General features: G+C 43.7%; 1 protein-coding gene across 1 annotated transcript in view; it reads right to left on the bottom strand.

Annotated features, from left to right (window-relative positions):
• ACTN2 (actinin alpha 2) overlaps positions 1-12,107 on the bottom strand; it is a 60,167-nt gene extending 48,060 nt beyond the window's left edge. The window contains exon 1 of the mRNA XM_019746994.3: positions 11,854-12,107. Within this exon, the coding sequence (XP_019602553.1) occupies positions 11,854-11,979 (126 nt within the window). The 5' untranslated portion in view covers positions 11,980-12,107. The remainder of the gene's footprint in view (positions 1-11,853) is intronic.
• Positions 12,108-13,408: the final 1,301 nt, after the last annotated feature.

Genomic DNA, 13,408 nt, shown 5'->3' with positions numbered 1-13,408 from the left:
TCATAGAAACAGGAAAAATTTTACACTAAACATGACTTTATCACACAGTAAATATATTTATCACCACTTCATGCCCATATTTTCCAGTATCTGAACATACAAATAACTTTGTTTTAGAGAAGACTTAAACTGTCAGAAGAACAAGCCTAGAGATCTGACTTTGGTAATTGGTTCAGAAACTTAAACAATGTTTTAGTTTTTCAGACGTGCTAAATGAGCACCCTAAAGCCCAGCACATATTATTAATATCAAGTCGTCTGAAGTGTGAGCACATACAACATTTATAAAACCATAGAGATAGCATATAAAACACCCTCAGTGGAAGAGCGGCATGCATTTCACAGGGGAACCTGGCCCACGGGAGGTCCCAGAGGGGCCGGTGGTCCTGGATCCTCCAGACACAGGACTCTCTCCCAGAGTGAGCTCCAAGGCTTGGTCTTCTAAAGGATTCGTGGATTAGAAGATTCAGAAATTACTAGGCTCTGGTATTGAAATTGGTCAAAGCATTAGAAATCTCACTTCACAATATTTGCAGGTTCAGAAACAGGCCAGTACTTCGAGGAAGGGCATTACTACATGTAAATGGCTTGGTTTAAATTTGATTTTAACGTTCCCTGCGGTTGCACTGTATATCTCCTCAGCACAGAGCGACCAGAGTTTGGAGTCTGCACTGGACCACTACTGAGAGTCAGAGGGGGCACTATTCATAATTACTCTGGGACACCAGCCGCAACTGGGACTGGCCTGTGCATACCTGGATGGAGGGTCCCCCATCTCTGAAATTACTCCCTCTCCTGCAGCACTTCCTCATAACGAATGGAGGCCCTGAGCAATGAACAACGCATTGAACACTTTAAACGTACACTATTTATATGTTAATTATATCTCAGTAAAGCTGGGAAATGATACAGTAAATTAAAATTTAAAGAAATAAGAAAACAAAATTAAATCAAATCTTGTAAAAAATGAGGTGTCCTGGAACTGCCGCCTGCATGCAGCACCTCTCACTTCCGGAGCTATCCTAGAAATTCACGTATCTAAGCTGGCACGGGGCCCATCTGTGTCTAAATAAATTCCCCAGAAGAAAGTCTTGACAAGACTGCCCCTAAAAATAACCTTTCCCCTAGAACCCTTTACAGGTTTGCTCTGCTCCTTCCTCCAGCTGTGCTCTGGGGGTGGGGGAGGAAATCAAGATGCACAAATATCAAATTCAGTATCCTCAGACACTGCCCCCACCTCCTGTCTCCAGCTCCCCACTCAAAGCAGTAAAAGCAATGGTAACAGAAGCAAAGAAAAAAACTAGACCAGTAAGCCAGAGGGAGGTCACAGGCTCAGTTTATCAGATGAACTTGCAGTCTGACTTTACACATGGACACAGATAATGGTTAAACCATCCATGTTTCCACAATGTAGAAAGGCTTCGCTTCTGCTTTCTTAGCACAAAAGTGCTTTCTTAACACAATTCAATTTTCTTTCCCTTTCCTGTTGAGCCTGAAATTCACCAGCAGGGTCCTTCCCGGAATTAGACAACAGTGTTATGATCTTAGAAAGATCACCTTTAAAACATTGGTGAGCTCTTGGAAGGCAGGTCTTAGGAATATAGTTTTTAGCAGTAGACAATTATAATGTCACGAGCACAAGAAATCGTTGGGAGAATTTGGGGGTCTGGAGAGGTATACAGGCAGAGCAGGGAGGAGGCCTGGACAGCCAGAAGGGGTAGCAGGAAGGTGGGGTCTTGGGTGAGGAGAGAGGAGTTCCAAAGGGGAAGGCAAAGGTGGGCCCATTTCAGTTTTGCTTCATGATCATTTCTTTCAGTTTTATTTAGAGAGCAAAGCATTTGTTGAACATAAAAACTTTTCTTTTTCCTTTTAGAATTGAACATCCCTGGTAATCATTACACAACATATATGTATATCAAAATATATTGTATGCTTTCAATCTCCGTGGAGCCCAAGTCTTAGAAAGAGTCCCTGTCCGCTAAGACATCAGGCCTGTAAGGGGACAACTCTAATCTACACTCTTGCCTCTGGGAGTCTCATCTTCCAGTTCCAAAGGGGAGTGATTGAAACACTTAGGTGCCTGAACTCTGGCTTCTTTTGGAACTGAGTCAGACAGCCCAGCAGAGAATTTCAAAGATGTGCCCTTGACGGCACACCCTATAAAATGCCTTCGGAGAGGTTTAGTTGGCTTTTGCTGTGGTCCCTTCCTCCCACGTTGTTATTTCTGTTGGACTAAAACACGGCTAGAGCCTGATGTGGGGGAAACCTGTGAGTGACCATATGCACCATGCCTCAGGATTTAGTCTCCTTCTCATCAGCTGTTCCCAGTTGTACCATGTAGAAATTAAAAATTCACAGCTCTTCCACAATGGCAATAAAAAATTAGGAATACTGAATCCCAGACTTCTGCTCTGGATTGTTGGTTACGCGTCTAAGCAGAAAGCAATGAAAACAGAAAAAAATTTGATGGTTAAAAGCTCTGCCACTAGTTGACCAAAATATGCAATAAAATAATTAGCATTCCCACATTTTATAAAATTCCAATTGTGAGACAGAACTGTATCTTCATAATTTAGATGAAAGTGTGTGTGTTTTCTGGCTACCACTTCTCTACCTTCAGGCACCCCCCCTGGGCCTGTTACTTAACTTCCTAGCTAAAAAATGAGGCTAACAATACTCATCTCTCAAAACTGTTGTGAAGATTGAATAAAAATAGTATCTATGGTTAAAACAGTGCCCGGCAATTCACAATAAATACCTGCTCTGCCCTATTCAGTGAATAGTTGGGATGCTAGGAATGATATTGCAAATTGCCTTCCCCCCTTTTTTTAACCCACTGGCTAAAATCCATATATTAACATATCACTTTTACTGTCTTATTGGCATTCTTTTTGTCGTTATAAGGGAAAAAAATTTTAAAACTTCCTTTTCTGTAAGAATTTAACCTAAAAGATCAAAGTATGTCATAAAATAATCAGCCACTTCCTATTTCATAAAATTGCATAGAATAGAAATTCTAGTTCGCAAAATGTAAAATACATGGTTTACATTTTTCCAACTAACATCGTCTCCCCACATCCCAGCCCAAACTGACCTCCACCCCTGCTCCCCCTGAAAACTGTGCTTGTTTCAAAATAGAAAAATGTTATCCTCTACAGCAATCACTGGTCACAATTCTGTATGTTTTTTAACCATTGATACTCTCCAACATCCAAAATACAGATATTTTTTTAAACCTTAAACCACAACACCTAAATGAGAACAATAATGTTTGTTTCAGTTCCTTCATTTTATAAATAATAAAATAGAAAAAGGAAACCTATTATGGGGTTAAAATCTACATCTAACATGTTAAGATGAAACAAGCCGATTTTTCAGTGATCCTTACAAATTCTCAATCGTCTCACTCAGCATAGACCCTCATTGGCCGTTCCAGTTGCAGTTAGATGTACATCACTGACTTGAACACATCACCATAATTAATTTCTCACAGCTTTTCACTTCCTGTGAAAGCATAACTTATGTCATGAGCTAAAAGATACCCCATTCCGCGTGCCAAATGCCTGGGTTTCTGTTCCAGCAACTAAACCAATTCAAACGCCAAATGCAGACTGACTGGCGAAGTTCCAATGGAATAATACCAAGGTGAGACTTCTCCAGGAAGAAAATCAGACATCTCCACAGTTTGATGGCTCCAAGTCACCTAATAGATGCGTGTTTCATCCAGAGAAGCCATGCTTCCACGTCCACGTAATGTCACCCCTTCCTCCAGGAGTCGTCTCTTAGCTCACCTCGTGCTTGCCAGGGACACTTTCTTCCATTTTCTCCTCCCCATAGTTTCAATTACTGCCTACAAACAGATCACTCCTACACTGAAATGTCTAGCCTTGACATTTCTCCCTGATATTTCCATTGCATATCAAGCCCTCAATCTAAACCTCAGATTTTTAACTTCTACAAAACCCAACTACCCCCTTACTTTCCCAAATGAATATGAAAGTCATTAGAGATAAGGCTAGAAATGATTAGAATTCAGTTTTATGGATTGGCTATTGTGTGTAACTAACTGGTCAAGGACATTGAATACAGTGGGACCATAGTGATAACACGGTTTATTAGGTTGAACCTTAAGAAACTGCAATTTTTGGAGGTCAAAATGGTTGTGTCAAGAATTTCATAGGGTTCAACCTAATACATACAAAATATTTTAAAATCCTAATATAAAGCAGTGAGATTACCTACCCTCTAAATAATTATTTTCACATCTCATTTGACTACAATGAAGTAAATTAAAGACTCCTTAGGACTTCAGAAGGTAGGATTTCTTGATTTGCCAATTGCAATTATAATGTCTGTATAAGATTCAATCACATTAAATACTGTTCTCATTCCCCTAAAACAATTTCATATTCACCTACTTTTCTACTTGGTGCTCACAATCACTAAAAAAATGAGGGTTTTTTTTTTCCAAGACAGCATGTCTTTCAATGAAAAGGATCTATAATAAGAATCTATTTTCAATGTATAGGAATTTCTAGGGACTGTGACTAACACATTTACCCTCCTAGCAAAAACAAACGGACAAACAGGACAACTCAAAGTTTTGCTCACTTCTTAGTCTTGGATTTGGCACTGACCTATGAATACTGCTCAGGCTGGTTCTGTGCTAGAACCACACACACTCTCCAGAACCACTTGCTTGTATTCCCTATTTTCTAATTCCATTACTTTGAAGCATACCACGTCTTCTAAAAATATCTGTTTTACATACAAAACCATAAAACTTAAATTTATAATGATCTGAATCATAAATGAATTTGGAATTTTCTTTATGAAGTGGGTAAAAGTTTTCAATCTGGGAAAAACAGTCATTTAAATAAAATTTAGGTTACCAGAACTTTGTTCATTAATGTGGTGACACATTTTATTATAATTTAAATAACTCTGCATGTATGACGTTTTTTTATTCCAAAATCTCCAAATTCCAAATTTTTTTTTTTTTTTTAATTAAGCAGCTTGTCTTTGAAGGTTCAGTCCTTCAAAGACATAAGAATCAGATCAGACAACTTCATCCTTTGGGGGACTTGAGAAAATACTTTAAGAAAACATTTTTAAAAAGCATTAAACAACAAGCATGAGTTGGAGTTAACACACTTACAGTTCAAGGAGTTATAAAGATTGCAATTGTTAAATTTAAAAATTTGAATTGTACTAAATTCTTTTTGGAAATGTGACTCATAATTCCTTTATTCCACAAATGTGAGTGCAGGCTCTGGGCAGGCCCAGTGTGGGCCAGGACAGCAGAGAGGAGCATCTGCCGTTAGCCCTGGAGGGGAGACCAAGACCACACCAGGGGACCCACATCGTAGAGGACAGGCCTTCCAGAGGAGGGGTCTGAGGAGGAGGAGTGCCCAGGATGAAGGGTGGGGTAGGGCTGGGTACAGAGCTCACTGGTTGGGCTGGCTCCTAAAGCACCTGCGGAAAGTGGAACAATATATAGACATTAGCGCAGGCCTGGCCTCACAAGAGTTCTGAAGGCAATAGGAGCCACAGAGGGACTTGAGGCAGGAAATACCATGGCCACATGTGTATTTTACAAAGATCATTGCCACCAGCATCATGAAGAAAAGCCTGCAGACAAGCATGATCTGTGAAGGGTGACAAAGCAAGAGGCCACCACCCTAATCCAGGCAGGAAATGCAGAAACTTGAGGCCTTAAATCACATAATGGAAGAAGGGGCAGGGTCTAGGACTTTGGGAGGTGGGCTCCCCAGGAGTTGGAAGCGAAGGAGGCTTCCAAGATAACACCCAGGTTCCCAGCTTGGGCACCAGGGAGGAAGACATCTCTGTTCGCCAGGACTGGGAGCCATGCCGGAGGGACAGTCAAAAAATATCCTCTCCTTTCTTCCACCAGGCTGGTTGCATCGGGTGTCCTGTTTCCAAATGACCTGTCTCTTGAACTCGCTGTAAGCAACCTCAGGCTGAGGGTCATGCAAATTCAGTTCTCTATACCCGGCCCCAGTAGGACCATAACAAACATCTGTCAAATGAATGAAAGAACTGATGGCCATGCTGCACTCCCTTTATATTTTGTTCTTCAACAGGTAAAAATATCTTCTACGTCCCGATCTAGAAAATTGTGTGGAGGGGAAGGGTGTGTATGTGCTGGTGCTCAGACAGATATGTGTCTGTGTAAAATACGTTCCCTGAGTTCTTTAGAAAGACCAGTCTCTTGCCCTCAAGATATTCCTTGCTTTGAAATTTGTCGAGTGCAGTAGTTGGCTTGCTCTACCCTTATCGTTGCTTTCTGTTCTTTCTGGAAGAATCAGTGCCGTTCCCCGGGAAACAGTGGTACAATTCTGACTGTCCTCCAACGGATTCCGTGTCAACTCCTCTGCTCATCACGGCAGCTCCCACCCACTCCAGAACCGCGTCTCTGTAGGTGTCTCGCAGCTGCAGAGACTGACTGCAGTGCCTTCTGACAGTTTCTGAAGCTGCATTAATTCAGTTTCCAGCTAAGGATTATATTCTGCCTCCCACACTCGTGGAACATCTTATTTGGGGTTCGAGTTTCTTCTTTGGTGCACGTGGCTGAAGTGTAACAGGGCAACCACCAGGACACATCACAGTGCCTAAGAGGGACGCACAAAGGGTGACTTTCCATCTCAGAAATCCTGCACCTGTGATCATCCACAGCAAACCCCATGCACGTTCTGAACCACCGTCCTCTGGGGACACAGGCTTCTCAGGGCTCATGATAGATTCTGCCTTCACCCATCTGTCCATCAGCAACTTCCCCTAGACATCAAAGGCGACCTGAGACTCCAACCCTCCTTCACGCAATGGCCACATGGGCACATGACTAGCCTTCAGCACTGTAGCTCATGCCCTTGCACTTGATAACACATCCTGTAATATTTAGCCTTGCATCCAGACACCGTCTCCCAATGGGTAAACAGACTCTCCTTATTAGCTGTTTGTTACTTGTCAGTACCACTATCTTGAGCTTTAAGTCCAGGAGCTCTAATGGTGAGATCATGTCTGCTTAATTGGATTTATACCACAGCCTGCCCTGGAACAACATGGGCCTATTTAATGCTTCTCATAATCCCTCCTGATCACTCTCAAATTGATGCCTTCCTCACCGCTGCCTCTATTAGCCTCCTCGCTCTGACCCATTGGCCTGTGTCACCCGGCTGAGGCCCTCACACGACCGTAAGCATGGTTCTTCCAGCTCAAAACTTGCACTCAGCCCGCCTCCCAGGCCTCCATATCCTGGCCCAGTTGCCTACCCAATTTTCTCTCTAATCTTGACACTGTATCTTAAGCTTCAGGTAAGCCTATCTCCTCTTTGCTCTCCCTCCAATGCATCATGAACAGCAGACACATCTAAGAACACGGAGCAGGTATCAGGAGACCCGAACTCTAGTCTTACTTTCTCCTTCTACACTTTCATACCTCCCTCTGAGCTGGTTCCCTCATCTCTTTATCAGAGGTTGGGTAAGGGGGGGGGTCCCGTAAAATAATAGATGTGAGAGTGTTTTGATAGTGCCAAAGGGTTACGTAAACATTTACTGTGACATCACACTTATCACTCCCTCCCCCCAGCAAAAAAATCCCACAATAGGCTATTCACTCTCTCTCTCTAGCCAGGAATGCTTTCCCTCTCCTCTCCACTCAGCTAATGTGGAATTATTACTCAAATTAAGGCCCACCCCAAGTTCTACTCCCTTAGAAAGCTGTTGCATTATTATTCTCATCCATAATGACTTTTCTTATTTGACCTCCTAGAATCTTTGCTCTTTATGCAACAAGTAGCTGCAACTTAATATAAAACAATGTCTTATGTCTTAAGTGTCTGAGTGTGTAAATCCTACTTTAAAAGTACACCAGGGAAGGGAAGTAATAGGAACTTATTATTTAACGGACAGAGAGTTTCAGTTTGGGATGGTGGAAAAATGCAGGAGCTAGATGGTAGTAATGGTTGTACAATAGTGTGAATGTATTAATGCCACTGAATTGTACACCTAAAAATGGTTAAAATGGTAACTTTTATGTTATGTATATTTTACCACAATAAAAAAAAGTACATCAAAGTCACAAAGGAGCAAATCAGAATACCAGGCCAAGCTTAGAGTCACCTGGGTCTCATGAATCTGAGAAATTTCACAAGCTTTTCACTAACTGTTCACCTTGTTGGAACCATTAGTGCCTCTTCTTTTGGGAAAAAAATCATGTCAGGGCATATTTCATTGTACAGGCAGAAGACCTTCACCTTGACCCCTAAGAAGCAGCTGCTCCCAAGGGCACTAACAGGGAGAGTCTGGGGTTCCCAGCTCTCTGTTTAAGCCCGACTCTGTGAGCACCTGCTCCCCCACATGTGTCCTTCCATGTGCCTGACCCCACACGGCAACATTGTAGCCTTGATGACAGTACTGACAAGAGGTGCTCCAAGGTGAATGGTGAATAAGTCCATCTAAACTGAATACTCAGAGGAACCTGAATTTCTTTAGGAACGATGAAAACCAATAGAACTCTGGATGTGGAACAAGTGAACAACTCTCTTATGCTTCCCGACAGCTGGTACAGATGTTTATCCGTCATCTAGCCATACACAGATTAAGGATGTAAGGACCCTTTCCACAGGGAAACACTGAGCCATTTCCTTAAAAGGTCTGTGCCAGCCTCCCGGAGCGGGAGGACAGTGCCCTGTGCGAGGGGAGATAGCGCACATATTCAACATTGCTGTCCTGACAAGTCACCTCCTGATTAGGCTTCAGCGGAATTAGAGGCTGAATGTGTTCCTTAGTTCCAGGACAAGCTTGCTTCTAAACACCGAAGCTCTAGAAGTTTCAAAAGTCCCATGAAAAGAGCCTAATTTACGTGAATACAAATATGCTTACCCCTGTTTACTAAAGAGCCCGAAAGAGAAGAACACTTGGAAATGCCTGGATCTACTCATGCCAAATTCAACATTTTCTGAATTGCCTCCTTTTGGAACAAGCACTACACTTCCTCAAAAAAATGAAAACAGAATTACCACCGGACCAGAAATTTCACTTCTGGGTATAAAACCAAAAAAACTGAAAGCAGGGTCACAAAGAGTTATTTGTACACCCATGTTCATAGCATCATTATTTGTAATAGCCAAAAGGTAGAAGCAACCCAGGTGTCCATCAACGGATGAAGCAAAATGTGGTCCATCCACACAACGGAATATTATTCAGCTTTAAAAAGGAAGGAAATTCTGACACTTGCTACAACATGGATGAACTTCGAAAACATGCTCAGTAAAGTAGGGCAGTCACAAAAGACAAAAGCTGTGTGATTCCACTTACATGAGGTACCTAAAGGAGTTAAATTCACAGAGACAGCAAGTAGAATGGTGGGTGCCACGGTTGGGGCGGGGAAATGGAAAGCTATGGTTTAATGGGTACAGAGTTTAGTTTTTGCAAGATGAAATGACTTCTGGAGACAGTTGCGTAACAATGTGAATGCACTTATCACTACTGAACTGAACACTTAAAAGTGGTCAAAATGGTAAATTGTTACATGAATTTACCACAATTTTCTTTTTAAATCTCTCATTTAAAAAGTCCTCCTGTAGCAAGGATTACTACAGCCCATGAGACTCTCTCAGCTGTGGATATAATTAGGCACCGCGTCCGTTATAACGCTGTAGACGTCATCATGTGTTACCAGCATCTGTTGACAGATCTCATACCTCGCATATCACTGAAATGGCAAGTGTGGAGAAGGTGGCCCACAATAGAAACAATGGCATTTCATCCTCGTCCTGTTCCAGCAGTTTGTCTCACAGGACATAAATAGAGGCCGCTGCTCTGGCTGCACTGAGCTCACAGCTCAGTATTATTTTACTGACTTGAGCAGTTCTATACCAAAAGTAGAAATAGAGGATCCTCTGGAGTTGTTTAGGTCTATGTCCTAATGTAGCGTTTTGTTTTGTTTTTCCCCAGCGTCTACAACTCCCAACCTATCTTAGGAAAAAAATAAATTCTCACTTTAAACTTTTTAGCATTATCTTGAACTGGGATCAAGAAGTACATCCATTTTTTAATAATATGCATCAAGTGCTATACAATTATAATAATATATACAGATACAGGAATCCCAAACCTAAAAGAATTATAATGTCATTGTATTCAAAGATATTTTGAATACATGAAAAAAATTAAATATGGCAGAAGACATATCAATGTGGTATTTGGAAACTGACATGAGCTCTATCCCACTATTGTACTGTTCTTTAAAAAAAAAAAAAAAAAACAGAAGCCACTGTGATTAGACTATTACTTCCAAAACTGATGGGCAGACACCTGTCCAATTCCTTAGCTATTTTACTGTTCCTCATAAGAAAAAAAAAAAAAGCAATCTTTGAAATAAAGATTTAGGAATTTTGTTTTTAATCCATGAAAAAAGTAATAATCAAAATTGTGAGAAAATTTTAGAAAAAGAAACACTGCTAAAAATTAAAGTCACTTTTTAACTTCTTGCTGATTGGTGATGTATCAACTAGTCCAGATGACACAATAATCCTCAGGCCACGTGTTTCCCCCACAATAAATCATTTTAAAAAATGGTGCAAAGTTTGAAATTTTATTTTCCTTATATAGACTCAGCTTCTACTTATCATTCCCACTCTGTTTCCAAGAAGGTAGGAATAGTGAAAGTCTTAGGAAGCTAAGGTGGGAAATGAAATGTAGCTAAATTGAAGCTTTAAAATAACAATAAGTGGTATTTTCAGAGAGAGTACACAACAGAGAAATCTTGATATAAAGTGCTTGGTTATTTCATAATTATCCAAATATAGGACCTCTCTCCTTCCAGCTAACATTTTGTTGGGAGAGAAGTATGGGATGCATGTGTTTTCCAACCATGCAGCAATTCACCATGAAATATCACGTGAACCTCCAGTGGCAGCTACACACAGCACTTTTCACGCACACATATGATCAGCAGAGGTTATCCACTTAAAAGCAGGTCCCAAGAAGAGAAATCCACTTTGCTCCTCCCCTCAAAAGAAGTGGGGGAAAGACAGGGCACTTTGCTCTGCCATGAACCGGCCAGCCTAAGGCTGCGCTGGCAGGCCTGACCCAGCCAAGCTCTGTGCCAGTCAAGCAGGGGGTGGGACTTATCCTCCTGGGGAGCATCCCTGCTTGTACCGGCCAAGGGGATCAGGAAGAAACCCTCAACAGCGGAATGTTCCATTGGGCCCCAGAGAGTGCCAACCAGGATGGCAGGGAGCTTTTAGGGCTGGCTGAGTACCTCCTCCTGTGCACTTACCTCAGTGACCCATAAATAGAGTGTGAATAATCATTACTTTATAGGTGAATGTCCAGTGTTCACACAGCAACCCCTCTATGGAGCCCGGGACAGTTAAGAAATGGTTTTCAATTATTGTTTGGGGCAGCCCTGTGGACACAACAGGGCCAGGAGAGTGCAACTCTGCGGCCCAGGTCACAGACTCAGGAGTCGGGGCTCTCAGAGTCTGGTCAGCACAGAAACATTTCTCATTGTTCGTTTTGTAGTCTCCCATCACTCACACACGCGCGCGCACACGACGTCCCGCTTCACACCTGTCCACAGATTTGCTCCCCTCTCTACCCGACGCCGGGCTGCGAGGACCCAGAACTGTCCTGGACCCGTAACAACAGGCGGACACCTCCCGCTTGTCACCACGGCCTGAGCCCGCGGGGAGGGTCATGGACATGCGGGGATACACAGACACGCGGAGGGGACAGGAACACCCGAGAGGGCACAGACAAGCGAGGGGACACAGACACCCGGGGGGACGCAGACACGCGGGGTGGGGAGCACGGCACGTCCCGCTGACCTTCCTCTGCTGCTTCTCCCAGGCAGGGTCCAGCAGCAGGTCGCGGTCCCACTCTTCCTCCTGCAACATGTACTCGTCCTCATCGTACACGTAGTTGTATTGCACGCCGGGCTCGACTTGGTTCATGGCGCTCGGTGGCCGGGGTTGGGACAGGCTAGGACGGACTGACGGCGGAGATGCGGCGGAGCGCGGGCGGAGAAGCAGCTGCTCTGCGCGGCTGGCCGGGTCGCTGGGTCGCGAGGAAGCTCCAGCTCGGGCGGCGAGCGGCTCGGCTTGGCTTAATACCCGCGCGGGGTCAGGTGGCCGCGCGCCCCGCCCCCGCCACGCCCAGGCCACGCCCAGGCCCCCCTGCCACCCCTGGCCCCTCCCCGTTCACGCCCTAGCCTGCACCCCCGCCACGCCCCGCACGACTTCTCAGCTCTAAGAGAAAGCCGGCGGGCAGGTACGCACAGGGCTCCCGGAGGCTCCGCGTCCTGACTCCCGCCGCTGCCCCAGCCCCCTTGGCCGCGGGCTGAGCCCCCACCCCGCCCACTCGCTCCTAGTGACTCCAGTGGCTGCACTCCCGGGCGCCCGGGTGGGTGGGTGTAGGCGGGCCGGGAGGGACCCCCACAGCCTGGGTCCCTGAACACCCCCAACACTTCCACGTTTTCCACATATCGTTGCATATTTACGTTTTCCATATATTTGCACATATTCATTTAATGTCACACACACATCACACATACACCCCTAAAAAGTAAAGTTTAAAAGCTGCAGAATCTTCCTCTCCTCCCCGTCCTTACCTGGGGAAATCAAGGCAAGGAGCGTGGACCAACCATATTAAAATGTCAGGAACCAAAACCAAGGCAGGAAGTGTCAGCTCTCACCTGCCAGATATAAATTTAAAAGAACTGACAATCGATGACAAGCAGCCAGCTTCATGTTACATGTCCATCTCGTCCTGATGTGTCGCACTAAAGCCTTTTCACCGCCATGGTGCATGCTAGCTAGCTCTTCCCTATCAGTTATGCCCCTGAAGGAACCAATACAAGGTCACTTGGGACAAGCCCTGTGAAATTTTTCATCACGTACTTATTAATATTAAACACCTACCATACCTTAGACACTGCATTGGGCACTGGTGACACAGAGAAGAGCTGATAGGCAGGACTGTTGTCTCCTGAAGCATAGGTCAGAATTGAATGTAAGTTGCCCACAGATGCTACACAACTGTTTGTGGTTCAGGGTTACTAATTTGTTGGCATGATTTAAGCTGAAAGTATGCCTGGATTTATTATTCATTGTTCCTTAGAATTTGTACACCACTTAGTTTTATTGTTTTAAGCTGTCTACAAAAAGTCTTTAACAAATTAGTAAATACATTGCATTAACATTTTTAAAAACATACTCACTACAATGTCAACTCCACAAGGACAGGGATTTTGTCTTGTTCACAGCTGGATTCCCCAGCAATTAGAAGCGTGCCTGTGGAGGAAAGAAATTTAAAGAACTACTTACATCTGTTGTTAAACTTATTTCATTGAAAATCTTACGTTGACTGAAGTTGTCCTTCAAA

This window comes from Rhinolophus sinicus, chromosome 6, assembly GCF_057876585.1.
Source record: "Rhinolophus sinicus isolate RSI-liver-muscle chromosome 6, RSI-T2T, whole genome shotgun sequence".
Classification (NCBI taxonomy): Eukaryota; Metazoa; Chordata; class Mammalia; order Chiroptera; family Rhinolophidae; genus Rhinolophus; species Rhinolophus sinicus.
Note: the sequence above shows the minus strand (reverse complement) of the source record. Positions and strands in the feature narration are given on the sequence as shown.